This window comes from Liolophura sinensis, chromosome 1, assembly GCF_032854445.1.
Source record: "Liolophura sinensis isolate JHLJ2023 chromosome 1, CUHK_Ljap_v2, whole genome shotgun sequence".
NCBI lineage: Eukaryota > Metazoa > Mollusca > Polyplacophora > Chitonida > Chitonidae > Liolophura > Liolophura sinensis.
In genome coordinates this window covers 15,961,617-15,989,023 of record NC_088295.1, presented here as the reverse complement: position 1 = coordinate 15,989,023, position 27,407 = coordinate 15,961,617, and the positions used below count along the sequence as shown (strand labels likewise).

Below are 27,407 nucleotides of genomic sequence, written 5' to 3'. Positions count from 1 at the left end.
CTGGCCCTATCCACATTTGCCAATGAATGTATGATTCATGACAGTTTTAAGTTATATTACGTGATGTTGGTGCATCTAAAACTTTTGCATGAGCGAAGCCGCCATTTACTGTTAACATGTTTAATATTGCACTCCACGTAACACCCCAATCACTCATGTAAGTAGATCTGGATTTTTAGTATATTATTAGTAAATAGTTTGGATTCAGCGTTTGAGCTCATGATATTATCACGAGTGTAGCCGTTGGCATGTCTAAAAAAAACCCCTCATAATTCAGGTTCTACACATTTTATTTCGTGGGCTGCTAACAAAATAGTTACATCACATGACAGACGCCAAATCAAGAAACTACCGCGAAAGTGGTGCCATCCAATATTCAGGTAGATAACAACTGGTCAGTTTTCCCAGCTGTAAGCAGGTACTTGTTGTTCCAGGTCATTGGTACATGTATATGCATATGGGAATATGCACACTGAAGCCCGAGTGGAGAAATATGCCAGCTTTTTCCCCCTGCACACATTAACCACACCGCAGTTCTGTCGGCACAATTACTGTTGGGATGATCTGATAAAAGCCAGATGTATTTCAGCTGAATAGACGGCTTGAAGCTGGCATCGCGCTGCGCCATGTCAAATCTCAATGTGTCTCTGTTGTTCACGGTTGGACCAGAACTGAACACCTTACGTGATCTATACCATATGCAAATTTTTTTCAGCGTAAAAACCATGCAACAAAAAAGTAGTAGGGAGGCAACACAAAGCAACACGGACATTTGTGTTCTACAACGACCTTGAACAAAGAGTCCATCCGTAGCGTCAGTGAAACTAACCAGCAGTCTATTTACTAAAGCACATGTAGCTAGAAAATTGATGGCGATATTTCTGGGGATCTCAGAATGATGTTTGGTGATATTCTGAGCGAAAAATGTTGCGTAACTGACATCTCTCAAGTTAAAAATGATCACAGTGGAAAACACGACAAAGATTACAATAGAATTATTGATCATCATAAGTGTCAGATGTTTCTGGGTCCAATGATTACAAAACAAATTGCTGTTGTATTATTTACCAAAACTCAACAGACACATCTACAACCTGGGAAATCATTCACACCTACATTTTTCCTTGGTCAATATAAATAACAATTTTGTTCTCGGAAAATTCAACCCAAACCGATTTCTAGATTCACATATATTGAAGATCAGTGTATATAACAACATTTCTGGATATACCAATGTTCGCTTTGTTCAATCTCGTCAAGATCTACTTACCACACATATCACTATATAACATATGACTAATTTTCCATAAACCAGGTCGTTTTCCTTTCTTCTTGTTTCTACCATAATATGCCTGCATGTAATATGAGAGTCTAATGGAGATACACTTCATATCTCCTATTTCTTAACTTTTATTGTAAACAATACGCAGATACATGCCAAAATGTACAACTTTGGATTTCATCACATTGCCTCTCGAGCACATTCTGACTCATATCAGACAACAGAGACACAGGCATCTTAAATTATATATAACAATTATATTATGGCTTTAATAAATCTGAAATACTTCCAATAAATATTTACTTAGTCAGAACATGGCATCTGAGTTGACAAAGTATACGACTAGATACAGATATACATGTGCATATACAGGTACAGAAATGCAATAAAAGAGCCATATGCTCTGTTCAGATTACCACACCTTATCTTCTCAGTTCATTTCTAACATACAGCTACACTGGTGTGATTCACATACTGACTTAAGACAAGTGATCCTTTGCCTTGGTTTAGCGGTATGGTCAAATATTTATACGACACAATGAAAACAACTGGATTCATATCCTGTCATGTTTTATCAATATATACATACATATACAAGGTAACTATTTATATATCTTGATCACAGAAGGTGGGGGTGCTACATTATTTATGTTTTACTTACATATAAGAGATATTCTACATCCCTGGGAGGGATGGTGGGGCTATTTGAGATAGTAATGAGCCTGATTAAATACTCCATCCCCACAAGAGTAACACAAGCCTGGTCTGCATTAATTCAATTAAACGCTCTAGTCTTATTTTCAACAATTTCTGATATCTACCTGCAAATATCAGAAATTGTTGAAAATAGACCTCAAAATTTAATTTATATTTAACCAGATTTGCATCAGATTGTAATACTACAATAGTTGTACTTAAACTCACTCAGACATAAGTAAGATATGTGACCTTACAAGGTCACCTTTATCTGGTAGCCTATTACATAAGCTATTACACAACACAACAAAGAGATACCTTTAAACACAGCTAGAAATAAATCACTGAACAACACGGCAGCACAACACGTGCCTACCACTTAACTCCACAGAGAGCTACCAGCCATAGACAAGGGGTGCAAGGGATATAATGCCAATGACATACACTTCCTTGTTTTCTGCCAGAATGTTTTGCAAAATCGGCATGGCTGTTGAACAATTTTCATTTGACAATAGAATTTATGACAGATGTAATCATTTTATGACATTTTTCTCAAGAAAAGGAACAGAGTTTCAATGCTGGGGGACAAAGTGATGTTCTGGTAGGAAACAAGGAATTAAGTGTGACAAGTATGTTTTTACTGGGAAGTGGAAGAACACAGGATAAAGACACAGTTGTGTTACAATGCAAGAGGCAACAGAGTCATCTGGAAGGTTTCAGCTCCCAGGAATATCAAGGGGAAGGCTAGATAGATAAGGAAGAGATAAGGCAGAGTAAAAACAATATAGAAGATGTGAAAGATAAATATATTCATAATCATTACCACAGCTACACCATTCAGCCATAGACAATGGAATTCCTGAAACTTTTGTGCTAAAAGGCAAGTTAGAATACCATTGCTGAAATGCTGGGAATGACAGTGGGCCAAGCTCTTATACATGGATTTATCTGCGACAAATTCCGACAGTCAGTGTTATAAGTAGATCAACCTGGCGTATCCATAGATCAACCATAGATCTTTTGCAACATGTTGATGAATTTTCTCATGTGTGGCTTAGTTACAAGTGGTCATCAACTGAAGTCAGTGATTTTACAAAATTCTTGTCCAAGGCAAGATTAAAAACACACCTGGTGTGCCTTATGCTTGGGATAAATCACACTTCACTCCCATGTAGAGAATGGCAGCCAATGAATACTGAGTAGCTGAGAAGTGAGGCCACATTTCAGCAAGTAGAGACCATTAGTTAAACGCTAGAGGTTCAACTTGTAACTTGTAATTTCAAACCAAAATTAGTTCACTAGTATCTATTCTAGTCTGAAATTACAAGTTACATGTTGAACTTCTAACTAGATCTCTATAATGAAAGAGGTACAATTTTAAGAAAGTTATGAAAGTACGTAATGGAGAGGTTGATAAACCAAGGTGATCCTTCAAATAGTGACAAGCTTGGGTACATGAGGGAGGGTAACAATCCAGGATACATGAGGGGACTCAAGGACAAACATCCTGTGCACAAATCCCACAGATGAAAACCCTGCTGGACAATATCCCCAGGGTCTTATTTAACCCACAAAATGTATCCAGACATGTCCTCAGAATGATATTTATTAATTGTTAACAAGTATTTGCTACTATGTAAAACTTGAGGCAATTTGACATATATTCAACATAAATTTGAGGTTTACTTCAAACATGCTATATCCACATATTCATCAAATAGCCGTAATACTGTTCGCAGAGCTTTTGTCCAGCAGGATTTTTGCCTAAGAGGGCTTTGCCTGCCTGGGCATTTGTCCACCCCCCCCCCCCCCACATGAGGGAGGGTGACAAGCCAGGGTACATGGGGGAGGGGGGGGGGGAACAAGCTAGGACACATGACAGAGGGTGACACAGTCCTCAGCCAGGTTACAGGTCCCAGCTGAACAGGTGATGTTTACACAGCATGTCCCGCACACCATCCCTTAAAGGTCTGAGCACAGCTGGCTGGATGGGGATCTCCCAGTCTTTGGACAGGTTAAAGGAAAACTGAGACAGCAGTCTGCAAGACAGGAAGCAAGTCAAACAATGATAACTGGCCTGCAGGCATGGGTTATGCAGGTCAGGTTACCTGGCTGTTACATGGCTCAAAGGCCAGTCAGTGATTACAGTGGTTGTGCTGGTCAGTGGTGCCCTCATAAGCAGATATCCCTCCTTGGTCACTGTGGCGGCCACAGTGGTTACTCTGGTTACAGGTATCCACTGCTCAAACAGGCTGATAACCGTATACACATTTAAAAAGAAATATAAGGAGACAAAGAGAACAACGCCTAAATACACATCCAAGGTCCTGATGGAGATAAAGAGAGAAAATTGAAGACAATGAACTGTAAGTTGACCATACAGCAACTAGTCATGGCATCAATATATCAGCCCTGACTAAGTGCCTCTTTGTTATGGTGAAAATACTGAGGCATGGCATGCTAATGGTTGTCAGAAAAACATATTCATGACCCCCAAGTCTATGGCTTTTTCTCTAAGGATATTCTTTGTAATGAAAAACTATTTCTGGAGCTGGATTCATCCTTCCTACTACTATAATAATGTTACATCTGCAAATCTATCTTTGCATACTGTTTATATGTACATGATCTTACAGTCTGTCACAGAAGTACTGCAGGTTACTTCTGTATATCCACTGCAAATGAAATCTTATTACATGATTATCTGAGTGTTCTTTACCTGGAAATACAATGTGTATATCAAGTTACCAGTACAACCAATACTATCTTTAAGTACATATCTTTACCCAACTACCTTTAACTGTGGATTTCATGATGTCAATAAATTTACAGAAAAGATCCACCCTGGGCTGAACAGACGTGAGTAGAATAACAACCTCAAGGGAGACAACTTTAGATATCAGCCTTGTACAACAGGTTCAAATGTCCCAGCTAAATAGGTGATGTTTAATCAGCATGTCGCGAACACCTTCCTTTAGATCACCGGGGCTTCGGACAGGGGCTTTTCGGGGAAGTTCAAAGTCCGTCGTTAAATGGAAGCCAAACTGAGACAGAAGCCTGTAATATTAAACAATCATGAGAAAAATGAAAAGAAACAGATGTGATGATTAGATTTGAAATCTGGCATCACGCAGGCACAACTGCCAGCCACATAGACAACAACAACACACGAATAATAGTATTGCACTTAAAACTACCCAAAAGAAAAAAAATCAGCTATACATTGTCAACAGTAAAAATGTTACATCTTCCATGAATATCTGTAATTCAGACTATCATTTCAAAACAAGCAAATGTAAGTAGTATTTCACAGTATCAGAATGTAACTTCAACAAATCTGAGCTCTTGACAATGTCTAACTGTAATCACTTCTGCTTTACCATAATGGGACTATTGCATTATCATCACTGAGCACTGTGCTCATCAGTCACTTCTGAGGGTTTGTTTACATATGGCATGCCACAAATTGGAACAAGTCACAACAATCATAAACTCTATGTACTGCCCATTCATAAATACATTTATCTCCTCCTACGTAAATCATATCCATAAAGTCTGACACAACAGAATCACACAAAATCAAATTACACTCTTAACATACTTCACTATGAATTTACAAATACACTAGCACCACAAAACAAAAACAATCTGTGCACTCCAAATTAGAATGCAAAAAATGTGTTAATTTAAAAACAAAAAACACACATAAGCACAACATATAGACATTTACCATGTCATGTAAAAGTCAAACAGAGAAGAAATATGTAACACAATATTCATATTGCTGCATAAGATCACTCGATTTCAATAAAGTACACGATGATGGCATCTGTAAATATAAATTGGACATAATAAATTAAAACGAGATAGACTGTGTAAGGCTGAGGAGGTGAGATATCTGTAAAATTTCAGAGCTGCCAGCTAAAGAGGTGATGTTTGATTAAGATGTCCTGAACGCCAGCAGTCACTGTTTCTAACATCCGCTTCTTCAGAGGTAGCTCCCAGTCCAGCGTCAAATTAAAGGCAAACTGCGATAAAATCCTGAAAGACAGAACCAAACTGTGACACCAACTGCTCACTGTTTCCCTTACAAGGTGTTGATTTCCAGCTTCAGAGAGTAATGTTTTAACTTAATTGACGAAAGTAATTATTAAAATACTGAATAATTGTAAAGATATACATTCTATTCTTGGTATAATCTTGTTAACTGTTCCCCAGAGATAACTATTTAATAAGCATTACACAGAATAATAACTAATTTTGTGTGTATGGATCAGAAAGCATTAGTTTCCAGTCCGGTGCTTAGTTTAAACATCATTTATTACTTTTTGAAGACACCAGAAAAGGTTAAAAAGCAGATAATCCACACATAGTTTAGCAAATAAGCAGATAATAATGGATAGGCCAAGCTGTTAATTATGCAAGTTTTCCTGCAATGGGTGAACAAGTGACAGTGTGCGCCTCTATTCTTGTTATTCATTGGTCATTATTCACTTAACTGGCCACACCTCCTTCACTATCCACCTATATACATGCAACAACCTGTGAAAAGCAGAACATTATGAAGAATGAAGATGGTTAGTAAATGCAGAAGTAAGCTGAAAAGCAAAGCGTAAAACCCTGAAAGCAGTGTTAACAGAGATAGCGGAGATACACTGCACCAGATGAAGATATAACCCTATGTTAACCAGCAGTCAGTGGTGTAGATGGTAAGCAATACTTAAACCAAGATGCAAGCAATCTGGTCTTCTTTAAAATGTCAATACTCCTTTTTAATCATGTCAGAAGGTTTATCACATTTATAAACACCCACTGATCAGCATCATTACACTTTGTATGTCACAGTTGTCACTCACTCCACCAATAGAACACAGCAAGGTATCAGCCAGGTTAATTAGTAAAGCAGCCAAACTGTTAAAGTGTTGGGTGAGCAAGCAGTTTTTTTTTTTTTACACTTTCATCTGAGAGCCTTAGAATAGTTGCAATACAAAAGACTACACAAATATTGCTACGACACATTTTGACTGTTCAAAATAACCATGAAACAAATGCCAGTTTTACCATAAGAAAACAACCATACCAGAAATTGCATCCAAATATCATTTTATGTAAAATGCAGCAATTTTTTTTTACGTTTCATTGCAGTAATACCTTAAAGGATAATGGATTAGTCCCATAAAATCTCAACATGAAACCAAACCATGTTGGAAGAGGCACTTTCTCTGATGCTAAAAACACACATTCTAAGCTGCTATCATACCTATGAAGTTGTGTCCTTATCACTACTCTAGCTGTTAAAGACAAATCAGATGGGCAAATAGTCAACCTAGTACCTCAGCAATTCTAAGGCTCTCCTAGGATATTTATGAAGACGATGAGCTGAAGCTGCACTTACCTCAGTTCACACTTGATCTGCACCCAACCTGGACTCCTCATGAAAGACCAGGGGTGGTACCACTTCTCCACCACCTCCACACAGGAGCACAGTGTCTCCAGCCACAGGTGTAACACCTGCTCACTACAAACACACCATACAAGTACATCAATACACTTCTCTACCACCTCCACACATGAGCACAGCATCTCCAGCCACAGGTGTAACACCTGCTCACTACAAACACACCATACAGGTACGTCAATACACTTCTCAATCACCACACATGAGCACAGCATCTCCATCCACAGGTGTAACACCTGCTCAATACAAACACAGCACACAGGTACATTAATACACTTCTCTACCACCTCCACACATGAGCACAGCATTTCCAGCCACACACAGGTGTAACACCTGCTCACTACAAACACAGCACACAGGTACATAAATACACTTCAGTACCACCTCCACACATGAGCACAATGTCTCAAGCCACACACAGGTGTAACACCTGCTCACTACAAACAGCATACAGGTACATCAGTACATTTCTCTACCACCTCCACACATGAGCACAGCATCTCCAGCCACAGGTGTAACACCTGCTCACTACAAACACAGCACACAGGTACATTAATACATTTCTCTACCACCTCCACACATGAGTACAACATTTCCAGCCACACACAGGTGTAACACCTGCTCAATACAAACACAGCACACAGGTACATTAATACATTTCTCTACCACCTCCACACATGAGCACAGCATTTCCAGCCACACACAGGTGTAACACCTGCTCACTACAAACACAGCACACAGGTACATTAATACACTTCTCTACCACCTCCACACATGAGCACATTTCCAGCCACAGGTGTAACACTTGCTCACTACAAACACAGCACACAGGTACAGATAGCGCAATACCCAAGGAAGTCAGGAAAAGCCCTACAGTTCAACCCATGGCAGTTTTTTGTTGGACCTTTTCAGGACAGACATCCTAAGCAGCTAACCACATCGTACACACTGGCTCATTTCAGACCAATAGTCAAACTGATTATATCTAGCAAACAGCAATGCATTCAATACACTTCGCTCAGTAACACTATTTGTTTTTTTTTTCTGTGAGATTTGCAGTTCAATGTTGTAAGACTAGGAATGACAAGGTCACTTAACTATACAGAAGAAGCTAACTATCATTGAAAAGATCAATTTAAATATACTTAAGTTAACTTAACACCCCAAAATGCATTTGATGTAGCAGGAATGGAGAAAACACCAAACTGCTGCTACACATTTCTGCGATAGTTGAGTATAATACTGAACTTACTTGAGGCCACAACAGATCAGAGATCGGAACTTGACGTCCATCTGAGCATGTGCCAAGTCGTGGGATAAGTTCACCGCCTGTACAGCCTGGGATGAGCAATGGTAAATGTGAGCAACAAAATTAAAGGCGTCTTCACATCCATAAATATTTCAGCACCTAACACTAACATTCAATAGATGACACTGATACTTATCAAAATTATTTTATTAATTTTTTTTACAAATAAACACAAATGTAAACATTCTTGTTACTGGAGTAAACAACCACAACAAACATTTATGTATACTATCAGCTTCTAAATGCCACCAACACATGTACATATTTTAATGAAAACATCTTGTACTGTACATATTGATACAATCTTGCTCATTGGTAATAATAATAATAATAGAGCTGCTCACTTATTTATTTATCTGATGGGAGTTTAACACCTTACTCAATTTTTCACTTTTATGATGGCAGTGAGTTGCTCAACTGGGTGACCAAAAAAAACCAAAAAAACACAGAACATTGACAAACCTACCTACTTACAGCTGCAGCTGAAGCCAGAGCTGGATTTGGACACTAGATCTCACGGGTCTAGGGCCTGATAGCAGCAGTCAATCAGCACTTTAACCATCTGAGCCAGTAAGATGCACCCCCACAACCCAAACACCTTTTCAATGGTTGTATAAAAATGAATAGTATGTAAACTTACCCTATAAAGAATTTCCTCTGGTGTCAGAACTTTACCATCTTCATCCAATCTAAAACAGACACAGAATATACAGATACACACAAAAAGTTAATGAATACAGTGGTGTTCATATAAGAACAAAAGAGATATCCATATCAGCCTGTCATACCTTTGTAGACCCAATCAATAAAAAGAAAAAACTGTTAATGATGTGAAAAGTGTGCAAATGTTTATACTGAATGTAGTTCAAGAAATAACGGCTTCATTCACTGTGTATACACTGTGATAATTGCAGTCCAAAAGGAAGTGTCCATTGTTTTAGGACTCAGCCTGCGGCCCATTATTTCTATTCTAACACATCACCGGTACACTAATTTTCAGTTTTTAATCCCTTTCGATTTGCAAACTGATACCTATTCACCCCTTCATTTTGATTACGTTGCTCTTGCGTAAATCGCTCCATGGAAGAGTCCACTTAAAAGAACTACAGGGTGCAAAACATCAAGAACCAATGAGAATACTGCATTTGGCACGTGATATGTCCACGCTGGTTGTTGGAGGAGTTTCAGACATTCCTAGAGTAAGTCTTTGTGCGAAGATTTGAGTGGTGAGGTGTGGAAGTAAAACTAAGAAGAGATTGACAGATGATGATAAGCGCTATGCAAGAATCTACTGCAGTCAGCAGTAGTGAATGCACTTGGTAAACTGTCCACATGTACGCTGGTCACTTGGTAAACTGTCCACACGTACGCTGGTAGCATATGAAGGATGTTATCAGCTATGGACTCTTGGCCAGCTCAACTGCTTGGTGCTGTCACTGAAAACATGAAGCCCGAGAGGACGTCCTGAAGACTTGGATATATCCGACACTTACTTGTCCCGTCACCAGATATATGAGTGCTCAGAGTGTCATACAAATATCGGAAAAAGAGATAGACTTGTCCCGTCACCAGATATATGAGTGCTCAGAGTGTCATACAAATATCGGAAAAAGAGATAGAGTTTTTATGTCGGCGTTGGAAAAGACTTTTTTATTTGAAACATAAAATGATAAAGGCTGGACATTTCTGACTGGACATGATCGTCAAAATTTCGATGGAAAACTAAAGTAAATAAATTAATGTGTATGTAGAATTTTGCTGTGCTTTTCGTTGTTTATATTTCGTAGCTGCTAATTGTACATAGATCTGTCACCGAGTGTAAGAAATCCGCCTTCAAGTTAAACATGCTGACCTACATAGAGATTGCACCGCTTCATGTTGATGACGTTATATAGTTTGTTTTCATATGTTTTAACTGTATGCAGTACCAACCTATCCTCCCTGTAACAACCCTGTTGGATGCTATGCTGTTACTCTTCAACAACACTGTTGAGTCGCCTGAAAAAATTCACTGCATATACCGTCTGATAAATGCAGTTGATGTCTCTATTCTCTGTGTAATGTAGTATGCATTTTACAGATGTGTTGGAATACACCGTACACACACCTCACACCAAATGCATGCCACAGTTGATCCATGGGGAGATACTAACCTGTAAGTTTTACACAGTACCAGTCTTGAGTACACTGATTGAAAATCTTTCTCCACCTCTCTAGTGGCTGCCTGTTTAATAGAAATATTGAGCATGACCAAAACAGACAAGATATCAACACAAAATAACCAAGCTTTCTATTTTCAACACATATAGCTAAACTTCCATTACATCCTGGAAACAAAAGAGAGCAGAGCACAAACTTATGTCTCACCTCCTCAAGAAAAAGCCAGGGATGACAACTGCTCCCTAACAGATTAGACCTCTTCAGTCCATGTTCAAATACTGCCTTCAAAGCTGGGCACAAACTGTTCACAAACAGAAAACACAAGACATGTTATTCCTATACATGTCCACTGGCAACATTAGCTTATAACTATACTACTGGAATAAAGTAACTGTGCATCATCTGCAGTTATGCCATGCTCTAATGAATTAAGATAAGAATATGATATTTGGTATTCTGTTTAATCACTGTTTAACTGTTGACAGGATAATCTCGAAATTTTTATGATTTGACACTAGGCATCATGATACGCCCTCGAAGAGATGTGGTGTCAAAAGTCAGTTCACAAACTCAATATCGTGTGTGTCCACCACTGGCGCTGATGCAGGCTTGACAACGACGACGCATAGACGACACTAAGCGAGTGAAGAAAGCTTGGGGAATGTTGTTCCATGTCTGAAGCAACATTTGTCCCAAATCAGCTAACGTCAATGGCTGATTCGGGTCCTGACGTAATCGCCGTTCCATTTCATCCCATGCATGCTCGATAGGGGACAGGTCAGGAGAAACTGCTGGCCAAGGGAGTACCGGAATGTTGTGCTGTCTCAAGAAATCCGTCACAACACGAGCGACATGTGGACGGGCATTATCTTGCTGAAGTGTGATGTTACGTCCATGTCCTTGAATGAACGCTTGCACATGAGGCAGAATGATCTCGTCCCTGTATCGCAGGCCTGTCAGATTGCCATTCACAATGACAAGTTGGGTCCGCCCATGAGATGTGATGCCTCCCCATACCATAACGCTGCCGCCACCAAACGCTCGACGTTGAACAACGCACGCGTCAGCATACTGTTCACCAGGACGTCTGTACACCCTTGCCCTGCCATCTGAGCCGTCCAGATGAAATCTCGACTCGTCAGTGAACAGAACACCATCCCAATCTTGTCTCCTGTACCGTAGATGTTGTCTGCACCAGACAAGACGTGCCTGTCGGTGACGTTGGAGCAAAATCGGACGTATGGCAGGACGTCTGGGCCGGATGTTGCGCTCCCGCAGTCGGTTCCGTACAGTCCTGGAACTGATTGGGCGTAAGTCAGGAATGGTCCGAGCAGTCAAACTGGAACTCTGGAATCGATTCCTTAGATGGGTCAGCCGAATATGGTTGTCTTGCTGACGTGACGTCACACGTGGACGGCCGGACCGGGGCAAATCTCTCGTGTTCCCATTCTGTTGAAAACGTCGCCATAGAGAGGATATCGTGTTTCGATGGACACCAAAATGTCTGGCAACTTCATTCTGGGCCATTCCAGTCTCCAGCATACCCACGGCGCGGAGACGCTGATTTTCTGTAAGCCGTGGCATGTTGTACGCACAATTTATGTTGAAGTTAACGTGTTTTCCACAACATTTAGAGGCTAAAGAATAATCAACAGTTCTTCAATTTTCGAAATCAGGTGTGTGAACTTCATGTGTCAAACATCATGCAGGATGTGAGTCATGTCATTATACACGAAGTGCACGTGCCACGCGCGATACGTGACATGACATTTCATGAAAAATGCTTGGCTAAATGTTTATTGACGGTTAGGTTTATAACTTTTCAAACATCTTTTGTTTTGTCCCATTTTCTGTGATGCACAGTTACTTTTTTCCATTAGTATACATATTTCTAAACATAAGGAGAAAGATGCAGTGATGTCATCTTTAGGTACGGTAGATAATCTGCAGGCATCTGAACAGTTACATTGTTGTATGGTTTTCATGCTGATGTTGTACAAGGTACATAGGCACAGGCAGAAACAGGATGTCCTTTTAGTGACAAACTACACAGGCATATAGACTCATGCATATTAATACTGCTTCACATCTGATTACCACTGATAAATGCTGATATGGCTCCAGAACTTTCACAGTATATGCGCAAAATTGTTTATATGTTAAGTGCATAGCTGTTGTAGCAAAAGGTACATCTATATATGTACTTGATTTAACGTTGTAAAAAAACATGGCGATCATACGTCCACGATGCTACCATGATGGTAATATGGTACGTGCATCCTGACTGGATCCTACGCTGATGGTGTATGGATAATCGAACACCATCTGACCAATGCCGACCCACCATACGCAGACCGTGCAGGCAAGGAGGGCATAGGATATTCACCTAGAATCCAGCTGTACTGCGCACTATTGTACATACTGTAGTTTCAGAACGGCACCAGATCCACTAAATAACTCTAGGCTGTAAACATTTACAGGGATACAGAATGGCCAACTGGCTGACGTGGGAAACAAGCAAGTTCAAACTATACACCAAGACCAAGTTGAATTTTATCAGTGGCAGATTTATTTGAATGTGACCAGCAGGTTTATCTAGGATATCCTTTCTCCACTCTCAGCCAATCAGCATTGATTTTGTATCCTTTAAACAAGTCCCCTTCATCTTGAATTCTATGACAGTGGTTGTCAGCTCTGAAGCAGAAAACATAGCTGGAAATGAACAACTGTATCAGTGTTATCACACAGACTTACGTTCCCCTAACCAGATCTGTGATAGTTTCTGTGATAGAATCATCCCCTGCTGACGTATAATGTTTACTTCTCTCATCCAGAGGTTCTACAAACTTAGCAGGAAACCATCCTCTCAAGCCATTCAGTTCTCCCACCCAACAGTGTTCATCCTTCATCGATATTATCTGGACAAAAATCACAAGTAAAACCATCATATAGCCCTGAGATGCATTCAAAAGTTTTCATTCGTGTAAAAAATTATGTACATAAATCGATTCAGCATCAAGCATAACACTACACTGAAAAGTCATATACCCTAATTGCTCTAATTTTTTTGCTGAAAGCAGAATATTACATTTTCAGCATTTTGGAAAAGTAAAGATATGATTACGTTGTCCAATAGATGGTCTACCCATGTGAAAAAAAGGAAACCCAAAAGTGTCCCAATAATTAGAAGAAATAGGGTAATTACAACATCGATGAAACTTGTCAATTCATGAAAAGAAAGAAACTATCTTAACTCAAAGCAGCTATAGTCAGAGGTGCAAAAACTGATAATGACTGGGACCACTGAAAACAATTAGCATTGACAATATGTCAGTATACTCAGCTTTTTCTATACACATAGGAGAGCAAACATGTCTGTATATTCAAATTTCCAGTGTATGTATGCATTGGAGTTCAATAGTTCCACTGCACAAGGAGGTGATCCCCTTTGTACACTTACAGTTATAATGTCATTTTTTCTGAAGCCCAGCTCATCATCATCATGCCGCTCAAAGTCCAGTAAGGCTTTAGCCCTCCGCCTCCTGTTTCTGGCAACGTTGAGGTAGTTCTCCAGATCCTTGGCGTGGCTGTCCATAGTGTAGTCAGCTTGTAAGTTCTACAACAGACAACAAGACAATGGCAGGAACTGGCGGACAGGATGGCACACCCTGTGTACATTACTCACCACCAAGCATTCATTGAGACCAGAGAAAACAACATGCCAACAGCTTGTCATTAGCAGTTTTTCTGCTCACAATAGGCAAGATTTTTTACATAAATATCAAAAGAGGGTGACATTAAACTTGCATATACATAATCATATAGAAAGAATTCTGACACGTAAATACTGGAATTAGCTTTTAAATTCATTTACATTAGCTAAGCACCATTAAATGCCACCTTCTTCCATTGTGTCATGTTTATATTATATGATTTTTAGCATGACCACACAGCAGAAATGTTACTTACTACTTTGTTGTTTTTAGGATCAACAGACTGGAAGTGTCTAGCAACCTGTAGTATGGCCTCCCTCATGTCTACCAAGATCTCTGTCTGTCGAATGTTCTTAGCTTTACCAAAGTCCTCATCTTCTGCCTCTCCCCACAACAACAAGGACAGGACAGACCGTGACCGCCGCAAATGGCGTTTGTTCAATTGCTGTTCACAAAGAATACCAAGAATATTTACTCACCAAAACATGTGAAACAAATTGCCTCATTAGTTGTAAAACACCAACAATTTTGGTAAATTCTAAATGACTATCAGATTGTGAACTACACTGTGATACATCTATCTGTGATGATAAACATAGTGAATGATTAAACAAGGCCATATGTTTTGATGTATGTGTCAAGAAGGTGGCATGGAAGCATATTTTTTCACCTGCTTTGGCAAGTTCTTTGTTGACTCTGGATTTACTATTGCTCCTTGATCAGCCATTAAGTAGGCCAGATGCTTCCTTCGATGTGAGTCCACGATCACATCAGTCAGGGATCCGGCCACACGGTAAGACACCTGGGGATCAACAAAGAAAACATTAGCAGCGGTTTACACAATGTGAGCACTACAAACCTAGTGTATGTATGTATGTATGTTTTGGTTGTACTTAAAAATATTTTGGTCAAATGACGAGGAGGAGTCATTAGGTGTTAGGAACATATACTGTGTCTTCTTGTGGTGGGGCAGGTGAAACTCAGTGTATGAAGAAAACGTACACAATATTCATCACCTCAGACTTTGTTATTGGCTGATTGAAATAAGGGGAGATAAGTCTGCACAAAAACAAACAACATTGTTTTAGTGTGTTATAATGCATGTTCAGACCTCTATGAGATCCTCCACATCCTGTACATCTCCTGGGACGTCGGACAGGGCATTGAAGATCTGAGCAGAGTTGTCCATCATAGTCAAGTCATCCTCCTTCATTAACAAACACGCAAACAATCTACTACATCATCTGTACTTAGTAGGTAAAAATATACAAACCTGTCAGGAAACTCTGAAATATTACCCTCTGACAGAATATTACTGTAAGCACGTCATTCAAAGTAAACAAAGATTATGTGAAGAAAAAACTGGGAGTTACATGAATCTTAAATTCTATGGAAAGCACATTTCAACTGTTGTCATCAATTTGGGGATAATAAAAGTTAACCATGGCTTCTCAAAAATGTATTTAATCCTTTGATTCTAGTTAAATGTCAATCTAAAGAATTCTTCACTATAGTTTTAATTGATGGAGAAAAACAAATGCCCAGGGTATACCAATGACCTTTGGCAACTTACAGGCAAACTTTCTGACATATATATAGGCACACCACATCGGAGGAAGATAAGTGGTCCTCAACAAACATTTGAATCCACAGCCACTCGAATACACAGGGACAGTAAAAGTGAAGAAATCCACAAATTTCCTGTCTTTAAAAGCTGCATTTGGTGTGCTCTAGCCATTTAAAAGCGAGCATCTTTACAACCACTTGCCAGAACCCGCTCTCTAGCTTCTCAAAAATAAACCTGCCTAACTTACTTTCATTTTTAACATGCCCATTGTCATCTGGAAGAGAATGACAGAACCCTCGTAGAAAAACATGTCCCAGATCCGGAGCAAAACCTTCATGTGAACCACACTGGCAAATATTGTCAGGAACCAGTGAAGGCTGATAAGGGAGAGCTCTGGAAAACACCATGCAGGCAGCAGGCTGTTAGTCACACACATACAGATTTAGAGCATGTGTGTGGGCATGTATTTGTGAGTGGAATGGGGGAAGCAGGACACACAACATGCAGGCATGGAAGTACTGAAACACATGCATACAAGGAAGCTGCACAGATTATCATGATGGAACAATTCAAGTAATATTATATGATAAATACTCCTCAAGCAATAATGCTGCACCGACATTCCTATAGCGTACTACGTACAAATAATATTACTGACGAATATATCAACTCAAGCAATATTGCTAAAACTGTAATCAATTCCTTAATAACCACAAATAAGATACTAATGGTCACTTTTTCACATCTTATTTCTTCTTTCTTTTTGTTCCTTTTTTTTTATCTGTTTTTCTATGGATAAAATAGGTGAATGAATATAATTTCAACATAACCATTTTAATGCATGAGCAACAGATATTTGCAATAGCAATTTATGTGTATAATCCTCGTCCACCTTAAAGCATTAGCTTTGTAAATAGGATTACAAATTGCAAATTTCAGCTGTTAGTTCTTTAAAAATGGGGTGCTAAATGTCTCACAACGCAATCCGTCTGGCTAATAAGCTAATAAGACATAAATAGGCACTGAAAACTTACCAATGTCATGTTCCTTGAGAATTAAATCAATATCTGGGAGGTAGCTGATCAGCAGTTGGCGCAATACTCTCTGATCAGCCTGAAACACACAACATACATGTAACTAATAACAAATTTTTTATTATTAAATTTGACTGTTGTGTTATCTATAATAATATACTAATATGATAGCGGTCATGATTATGGGTGGAGCAAACTGGCAAGTCCAAAGTAAACCACCAATCTCTTGTATGTACAGATTTGCATCGTTGCATATTGTTGCTTATCAGCAAACATAAGACAGAGCAAACAGCCCCACAACTGTCAGCTGCATTCAGTTAAACAGTGATATTGCTTCACTGCAGACTAATATAAATATCATGCTCGTCATCCACAATATGAAAGACAATGAGATAGAAACACGTGTATGCTGAATGTTTTCCTGACGGTGTTTGTTAGTGCTCTTTACCTGTATACCAATAAGAGTACTGGAGTAGTAAGAGGCAGGTAACAAGTCCTCTATTATTGCACACATCATCCAGAAGGTATCTTCCTCCTCCATCAGTAATAGTAATGAGGCTGCAATCTAGCATGACAAACAAAACAATCAGTCATGTACATTATATTAAGCTTGTACAAGCTGCCAGAAACTGTCACAGCATCAGGCACAGGTACACAAATGTAGTCAAGTAACAAAATGCAGCTAAAAACAATACTTGGAAAATTTCACCATATGGCATTATAATGCTTTCATTGTTAACAACATGGAAAAATATCCTTGAAAATTTGTACATGAACATACTGACCATTCCTGTTCCCTGACAGTAGCCAATGTCCGGGTAGAGCCAGGCTAATCCTCTCAGTATTCGTCTTAACCTAGGTATTCCTGTGCTATTTATGTTACAGAAGCATGCATTACTCGGCATTGTTCTCAGCAGGTCCTGCAGGGAAGAATAGAGAGAGCATAAAGCGTAAAACATTGTATTCGCAATTAGGAACAATATAGTACACATCTGTCATTTTGCCAGGACGAAGTTAAACCACTCCACATTCTACAATTATGATCAACTTACTTGTTAACTCCTATGTATCTTATTAAATGTAAATAAAATTATCACAAATGCTGAACGTACGTATCTTAAGGTAGCATGAAAGTTGATACGTCCTTGGAGCACAGTGTGGAATAAAGCTAAGGTATACATGTAAGCTTGTTTCATTATTATAGATCAAAATTCCGAAGCATTTCTAGGAGATCATAAGGCTAACCTTTTCAATTTGTTTGGAAGTCATGAGATGATCATTAGCACTGGCTTTGACGATATCTTTGTAGGTCAGGTCGGATTTGTGTTTCTTCTCCAGGGCCCCTGATAACCTCAGCCATAGTTGAGGCCGCAGGGAATGGGGAATCCCCTGTTTGATCATGCCTCTAAGCTTCTCTGACCTGGGCAATCTCATTTCCACCTGTAAAATGAATGATAAAAATCAGTACAAAATCTTAAATCTTGGAACAGAAGTCAAAGGTAGAAAAATTTCTTGAAGATACATGTACATTTGTCAGATTTACTGTTGGTCAATGGCATTATACATAGACACTAGTTAGAAATTGAAAGGAGCAGGCTGCAAAAGTACATTCCTCATAAAAGCTATGTAACACTGTGCCAGACAAAAACTGCACCAGGGTTAACACTTTAGGGTTAAGGAACAGCACCTGTCTAAAAAAAAAGTGTAGCTAGGCTTACAATAACATGAAAATAATGCTGAAAAGCAGGGGCTTTGTGGGATTACCCTAAATGATCATAAATTTTGTCCATGACTACTGATTTGCCCATATTTCCTCATTCTGAGAGTTCTACTGATTTTAGAAAGGTGTTTACAGCTTTGTTTGGATTGATTGGTGTTTTACGCCGTACTCAAGAATATTTCACTTATACGACGGCGGCGCTTTGTTTGGAACATGAGATGATATTCTGCTGGAAAATTATAAGTTTCAACACCAAAAATAGTATTTTGTGACATTTAAGTGCCTCTAAAAGTGCATGTTTGTGGGCAAAATTTTAGGTCATTTAGAGTGTGTGAAGAAAAGTATACACTGAATGAATCACCAGTGACCCCTGAACATTTTACCTTATCCCATGTGAGGTCCCCCACCTCATTGTTGTGAGTAAATTCCAGGTAAGCTGTCCATTTCAACCTATGCTGTGGGTCCTCTACAAAAGGTGTGCTCAACAACTTACTGGAGTTTTCTTCTGGACCATCTACATGAGAACACCCAAAACATATGATAAATATATTGGTTTCATCAACAAGTCATAAAAACAAAATATGTAGTATAAAACAAATATGTCATAATCAAGATTAATGCTCAAATTCTAGATCTAACATAAGGCAAACTGCACGGATATATGTATGTTATTGTCCAGTTAAATAAATTTTCTTACCTTCTTCTTCTACCTTAAACCCAAACTCATCATATCTGTAGTCCAGCTGGCCTTTCGCATCTTCAGGCTACCAAAACCAGCAAAATTGAAAGAATCACACCATTTTGTCCACATACAACATAACTGATCATGCTATGAATGAAACACTTTCCAATGGTCATGTTTCGTGATCGTCTTTTTTGGTGTACTCTTACACTTATGAAAATGTATCATTTAAATATTTTTTTGCCTTTTATTTTCAGTAAAGCAGTGCAATGTTAGTTGTGCAGTATTAAATGTTCAACAGCAACAAGTAGATTTCTGTACACATCTATGCATTCAATTTCTGCATAATTTTACATATCCCATGTTATTTAAAATTGCATACCGGATTGCTTAGTCTAGAAAGGATATCCTGAGGCCACATGGAGGGGGTGAGGGCAGAGAATGGGCCCCCAGGAGTAGGGGTGAAGCCAGAACTGCTCTTGAACTGGGGTGTGGCAGAGACACTGAGGCCTTCCCCAGAGTCTGGCACCATATCATCCTCATCTTCAGATAATGTACAGGTGTCAGCTGTGAACAGATACACAACATTTCTCATGATAATATACAGAATGAATTTTGTGGGTTACATTTCAAAAGCATGATGTGACCCTGATAGCCAAAAAAAAAACCTTTAAAACACAAAGCAACATGACTTACACTGGATCTTTACAACTGGCTGATCAAATTATAACTTTAACAAAACTGAATTCAAAAAAATTTACTGTGTTTGCCATAAAATTTGCGCAAAAAAGTATTTTAAAGCCAAAATAAGAACCAAAAAGATCACTTTCAGTGTGGAAACTTACAGTTTTCAGAAGAACTCTCAAAACACTTTAGGAGTGAGTGAGTGCTTGGGGTTTACTTAACAATTTTTCAGTCATATGACGACGAAGGAATCCTTAGAGTCCATGTAATGTGCCTCCTTGTTGCAGGACGGTTTTCCACCCGTCTTTTATCTAGTGCTGCTTCACTGAGATGCCTTACCGAAGGCAAGTAAGCTGCCCCACCCAAGCCATTATACTGATACGGGTCAACCAATCGTTGCCTTATCCCCTTCATGCTGAACGCCAAGCGACAACTTCCTCTTTTAAGGTCTTAGGTGTGACTTGACCCAGGAATGACCCTGGATCTGCCGCTCTCGAAGCGGATGCTCTACCAACTGTGCTATCGCGGCCGGTCAATACACTTTAAGATCAAGAAGTAAGTTAGTAATGGTTGAATATTAGGTGACATGCAATATAAATAAGATTCTCACATTTTTGTACACCCAGCTAAACCTTTCAAGTTCGAAGATATGATACAAGCTTGCATTAACACTACAACAAGTACATGACAGCCTTGAGGGATAGAATTTTTAGGGGTTCTTAGTCAGGATAGGAAAATTTTGCACCAATAAATACCCTACATAATCCTGTTTATTCTTCTTCCATGATGCGTACATTTAGAATAACTACTTGCTTTCAACTCGTTCCCCATTCGTGATCAGTTCTATGGATAATTTTTGTCAGAGGAGTACATGGTACTCCTAACTATGAAAGAGAGGGAGTACTGTACTACCAAAAAGCAGTACCGCAAAACACATTTTTTTAAAAATACTTAATACTTCACTATTTTGGGTCACCAGTAATACACCTGGAAAGTGTGATGTTGATCGAGTGTAGGAAAGGGGGCGAACAAAAAGACATAGGGCCCTAGGCCTACATGTGCATACATGTACACATGTACATAGGCTGACCTAGAGATTCTTTCCTTTGTAGTTATACAGGACTATCTGGTATATAAGTTGATGTAGGCCTACATATGAATTGTCCAAAGACATTCTAGAATAAAGTAATTATTTCAGCTCTTCCGCAAGAGGAATGAATCTGAGTGAAGTTAATACATTTATTTCGCATCAACCTGTATGGGGTTAATTATTTCAATAACTCAATGACAATGTTATTCTGTATTTTTCATTCCTTACACTTTGATAGCAGGAGTTGCAGTATTATTTTTTCTGTGGTAACCTGCCTATTCGACAGGTACATTATTTTTTACCTGTCTAACCATTTGTTGGTATGTACAAAATTGTTAACAACTACCGTCTTTGGGTCAAAAGTTGATAAAACCGTTGTTGATATAGGCTAAATCCAAATGTAGGGCCTACATTAGAGGGCAAGAGTTTATTACTTTGTGCTTCAATTGCTGGCAGTATATAGTATAAATCTTAAGTGTTTCTGTGGATATGTTGCTAGCAGTTCTCATGATATTTTTTATTCCACAGCATTAGCTTCTCTCTTCACGAAATCATAGGTACATGTATATGTCAGAAACTAACCCTTCGATGATACTTTAACGCTGCAGACAGACGGTTCTTGGGGAATTGACATCAGACATTTGGGAGCGATATTAGGATGACTTTGTGCCATACAGAAGCAGAACTTGCAGTATAGTAACCAAAGAGACCATTTTTAACCCCTTGCTACATCCTCTTCATGGCAAACACTCGAGAATGTCAAGAAGACAAATATCACGGTAGGTATTCTCCATGGCTGTGGGTGGTGGCACACACACACAGACACTGGTGTATCCTAGTGTCTGAAAACTAACATCTCGTGGAGAACGTTGAGCACATTGTTCGTTGTGGAGATTTACTTTTGAGTTTGACACGACTGTCTGCTTTAAATCCTGCATAGCTTTCTGGAACTTAGGCGTACACACAAACCTTTCTCAAATGAGAAAATATGCTGGTCTCATCATTTTATCATGTTGCAATGCACTAAACCCACTGAACAGGCTAACAATGAGAAATTGTAAAGCAAGTGAACAGGTTTTACAGCATACATGTACAAGGACATAAAAATACATATCGAGAAAACATTCTTTGTGTAATAAGCTTGTCTGTGCAATGTTTAGTTTCATGGCTGACTGAAGGGTTCTGATATTTGTTTCAAAATTTTGCTAAATTGAAGTTATTACTGAACATCATCAAAATATCTTAAGTCTCTTCTGAATCTATCAAAATCAACATAAGTGATCCATGAAAGCATTACAGATGACAAGACTGCAATGCTTTATTTGTAACCATGAAGACCCCATCTTTTATCACAGTACCAGTAATATACAGATCCACAGTCTTTCAATGGAATTACAGATGGCAACTACATGTGCAAAAACAACTTAAATCAGTGCAACTACTTAACTGTAGCCATCTTTGCACATTTTCAGGAACATAACTGCAAATCAGATGTTGTCACTGTATTTCACCTAGTTCAGCATCTTTCAAGTGACACAATTTGCTTGATTCTGAAGAGTTCATAATTCTCATAGGGCAACTTACAGTTTTTAAATTTGATTAATTTTATATCCTATATACCAAACTTTTGGCACCAAAATTATCAGCCTATAGCTAATGTGCATTTTTACGTACCAAATTTCACATGAAATACAGTACATGTATGTCTAGCGATGCACCTATCGGTTAAGTTTCAAATGTAGTATGAAATTCCAATGGTAATGAGCTTTCTGAATTAATCAAAATTCATCACATTTTACCCTCCGTTGAACTCTATACACACTTCAGTATTACATAACCAAATTACTGCAGTACATAATTCTAATAACGGTATGGAGTTTAACATAGCCCTTTAGCAGCATGGATAATCATGCTCATGTCGATACCTTGCCATGCTTGTCCCAGCTGCTGATTAACACAGGTTCATTCTCTGTTGTAGGCCAACTTGGGGAATTTCCCGCGACGTTAAATGTACAAGCTATGTCAACCAATGAAACGAGGCTGCACACACTGGCTTTTGTATGAAGAATCATTAAATAGACAGCAGAGGTGACTAAACCCCTGACTAAATTCCCCATCACACTTGTGTTTAACCACTTGTATGTTAAAGGACAAGACTGCATCTGGCTAAGACATACTTCCATCGAAAGGATTATATTCAAGCTTTCTAAAAAGTAAAGTACAATACTTTATCATTTTAATCAGATTTCACCAAAAAACATGTACAACAAAATGTCAATACTGCACAAATGGCTGGAGCTGATCAAGGCAGCCATCTTGAGAATTTTATCCAATCAAACATGTTGCTATCAGGTTGATCAACCTACGCTGTGACATAGCCTATATCCATACATTCCATAATGTGACATATGATAACACAGAACTAGTGCATAAGACATTTTGCGATCGCTTACAACTATTTATTTATGTGTAGCCCAAGGGCCATTTCACACTGTGTTGTGGGACAGGCCTGTATCACCGCAGACGTAAAATCAGTTGATTTACAAGCCGTGTAATCTATAATGACGGTATCACAAACTACATGTATGTCATACAGCAGCATAGGCCTACTGTCTCGACCCAAACTGCATACATCTCCCCAGTAGACATCTCCCCTACTTAGACACGATGTTATACAAATACAATTTCTGTTGTTCATGTCAGCGTTTAGTGCAGTCGCTAAATAACTAATATCAGAGTCAGTGATAAATTCATTAGCCATGTTGAAGGTTTATGGGAATGAGAAAATGCCATCTCACTGGACAATGCTTAAAATAAACTAAATCTTTTTTTTTTCCCTGAATTTATGACAACTGAAGAATTTGAATTTTCCCCCTTGTCTTTCTCGCATACAAGGCATGTTTTTTCTGTTGTCTTTAATAACATAGAGTAAAGTTATTGAAACGTTAAGCCGAGGTGCTTTCTGTGGCGTCTGCGATATCTAGGTCAGCACTGCTCTCATTTTAGAAGCCACCACTACAAAACTTAAGCATAAAATCCAGCGACCTTCGAATGCCTAGATCAGCCTCAGTGGTGCTTGGATCTATTGCCATTTGCATCAGAACTGAGCACGAATCCACTTGTACAACCATCATATTGTAATTCTGTAAACATTTACTAGTGGTCAGAATTACCGCTACCCGCACAACCCTTCCAGAGGCTACGACCCAAACCAGCAGTACCCAGGCCATGCATCTTCAGGCTACTCATAAACTGTATAAATGATGTAGTAGGCCTACTGTATGAACAGTTCAAGCAGTGAAAGAAATACTCTTGCTGTATGTCATATTTCCTAGAAAGCTATTTATAACCTGGTCCTTCAAATGACGCTCGCCATTTTCTAACTGTATCTCACACAGTTTAACCTGGGGTTAGGGGCCGTAAAGGCAGCCATGCTCATTACATCTGCATGATGCCTTTATGAACAGTTGCAATCAAAGCGCAACTGAGATGCCTTTTGTTTAATTGTTATTTGACCTGGAACTCATTCATGGACTATGAATTTGAAGTCTGATATGTAATTTGTACCTGGAACTGATTACCGCTTCTATCGTGTGTTACCGGCTTTATTTCCTATTATTTCTTACATACCTTTGTCTTTGGGAGCTAGTGTTAAAAGTTGTTTTGGATATGGTTCTGCCGATTATCAACTTGAAACGCCCTTTAAGGACTGCGATTGGTATACGAATGTCGGACATGACGCTTATATTCATCACTATAATCCACAACTTTTTTCTGCCATAGGCTACTACTTAGACTATTATGTGGGAAATACCTTCAATGTTAGAGGCCTAGAGTAAACGTGACGTCACCTTGCTGTTGATAATGGAGACACGCTGAAGCTGTGATGAGACGCAGTTTCACTAAACTTTTATCAGGTTGAAAAAAAATACTTAATGCCGGTTTAAAACATTTTGAATGGCAATCTTTCAGTGGACATACATATTAGTCGGGTGCTACCTTTCACTTTAATGAGGATGACTAGCAGAACACTGCAACAATGGCATACCTTTTTAACATTTTGGACGAACCTGTAGTTGTTGCTGTTGACCTAACTTTGGGTACATTGAAATGCAGTGACTTTCCACTGCCAGTCAGCTTTCTGAAATGCTTTTAATTTATATTGCTGGATTTTCTTTAAATCTCCATCCCCATTTTCTTGCCTAGCTCACACATGGAGTCATTATTGTTGTTTAAGTTGGATCACACGACATAAACCATCCAATAATATTTTGTTCATGAATTTTCCTTGTCTCTGAGGCATTTTGCCCTTTTGATTGGCTCTCTATTAACTAGGCCACCAAGACCATGGCCACAGTGATAGTGTGAGCCTACATGGATAATCCAAATGTGCAGTAGTTATTGTGCTTCTTCATGTATTCAAGAGATGAACAAACACTGCCCTACAAATTTGCACGGAAGAGAAATCTTGTTATTATCCACACCATCTGCTTCCCTACCTTAACATGTTTACATGTTGTTTAAGTGTTATTCCATTTGTCCTTGTCACAGGATCTGGCAAATAGGGAGTGTACATAATAATATGTTAAATACTGAAGCAAATTACAGATAAAATCACATACACTTGCACGAGTTGTTTGTGTGTCATACATGATAACATGTCAATTTTCATCCACAAAGTAGCATGTATGAATCTTTCTACTACAAGCCTTGAATGCCAATGACATTCCATCCCACTAAGCTAACTCACCCCAATCAGTAATTGTGCTGGTGGCAATTGGCTCTCAGCAAAAGGAAATAAATTGAAATAAATTGGTTTTAAAGGTTAAGACTTGTCATGCTGGACTGTTGTTAAGGAAAATAACATAAAACTAAAGTACTGTTTAGTTTGGCCTGTGAAAAGGCACATACAGGTCTCAAAATCATAGTTTTAATGCCAATGTTAAGTTTTTCTGACAAGGACTTTGATAAACATGAAAAAAATAGAGCTGTGCAGAATCTTGGGCAGTCGACTGTGTGTCCAGTCTTGTACTGGTAGCACAAGCATTATTCATAAAAAAAGTCATTAGTCTGAGTACAATGACTATTGGGTTGATAAATATTTGGAGCGCCAGTCCAAACATAAAAAAACAAGTCATTCAGGGCTATTTCTTTACAAGCATATTGATGCTCCTGTCAAAACGACGATGACAGAAATAAGCAGCACAACAAACACAATGTCCTGCATGATATAGTATTTTGACAATGACCAATTGTATGGTACAGGACAAACTGCTGGGTAAGTAAATTTTTAATGAAATTTTAATGGAAAATTGCCCAGTTACGTCCTGCACAAACTTAAATTATTACATTATTTCCAGTGTTGAACGATTATCTAGCTTATAAATAATACATTTTTAACTGACGGAAGGACATATTTTAAACTTTACTAAAATGATTTATACAAAATAGAGTTAATTAAATCACTGGCTGACAACTTTTGAATTTCACAAAATACTTGGTGGTGTGTCCTCAAGGTCGTGTTGAAATGAAATGAGAGGGTGTCATTTAATTCATGCATTGTTTCTGGTCGTAATGTCACTGACTGTAATGTTGACTGTTGTGTCACGTCAATGTCAGATGTCATTCACACAGAACCGTCCATCTATATATCATGGCCCTATTATCTCAATAACTGTGAATTTATGCTATCAACTTTACAATCTCACTCTACTGCCCATAACCACGTCTGAAGCAAATCGCCTGGAGTTTATCAAATATCTAGCTGAACTGATCATTTATTGATAAAATCAAACTGAACAGGTGTCCGATCGAAGAAATAAAGATGTTGTTGTTGTAACAGTTTGACATATTCAGCACGCTGCTTATCTCACCTTGCGTCGCTTTGCGGCTGTAACCCTCGTTGGAGTGGCCACCAAACATAGACCGAGCAAGCTCCATGGTGAAGCCAAAGGTAAAAATTATCTGCCTCCCCTGTAAACTCAAACCATATCGTCTTGTTCCTTCTGCTGG

The 27,407-nt window shown here is 38.7% G+C and overlaps 1 protein-coding gene across 3 annotated transcripts; it reads right to left on the bottom strand.

Moving 5' to 3' along the window:
- Nucleotides 1–279: 279 nt before the first annotated feature.
- On the bottom strand, nt 280–27,407 carry LOC135468584 (small G protein signaling modulator 3 homolog). Of its 3 annotated transcripts, none has more exons than XM_064746941.1 (20): nt 27,269–27,407; nt 20,004–20,188; nt 19,637–19,703; nt 19,323–19,453; nt 18,465–18,659; nt 18,005–18,139; nt 17,668–17,784; nt 17,220–17,298; nt 16,433–16,578; nt 15,730–15,825; nt 15,289–15,420; nt 14,875–15,063; nt 14,366–14,521; nt 13,660–13,823; nt 11,113–11,206; nt 10,899–10,969; nt 9,386–9,434; nt 8,689–8,774; nt 7,374–7,496; nt 280–4,017 (listed from the first exon to the last, which is right to left on the bottom strand). In XM_064746941.1, exons 1-20 carry the CDS (start codon nt 27,333–27,335, stop codon nt 3,885–3,887), a joined length of 2,415 nt encoding a protein of 804 aa, XP_064603011.1. In that variant the 5' UTR covers nt 27,336–27,407; the 3' UTR covers nt 280–3,884. The 3 variants fall into 3 exon arrangements, with proteins under 3 accessions (XP_064603011.1, XP_064602995.1, XP_064603004.1); XM_064746925.1 differs by having other exon boundaries at nt 3,899–5,035; XM_064746934.1 differs by lacking the exon at nt 280–4,017 and adding an exon at nt 4,896–6,019.

Bases quoted from the DNA above. Each gene is read 5' to 3' on its own strand.
- LOC135468584 (XM_064746925.1), bottom strand. From the start codon at position 27,335: ATGGAGCTTGCTCGGTCTATGTTTGGTGGCCACTCCAACGAGGGTTAC. The intron at 15,826-16,432 runs GTAAGTTAGGCA...TTGTTAATGAAG, and splicing joins TGGGCATGTTAAAAATGAAA to GAGGATGACTTGACTATGAT. The intron at 13,824-14,365 runs GTAAGTGTACAA...ATTTTTGTCCAG, and splicing joins GAAAAAATGACATTATAACT to ATAATATCGATGAAGGATGA.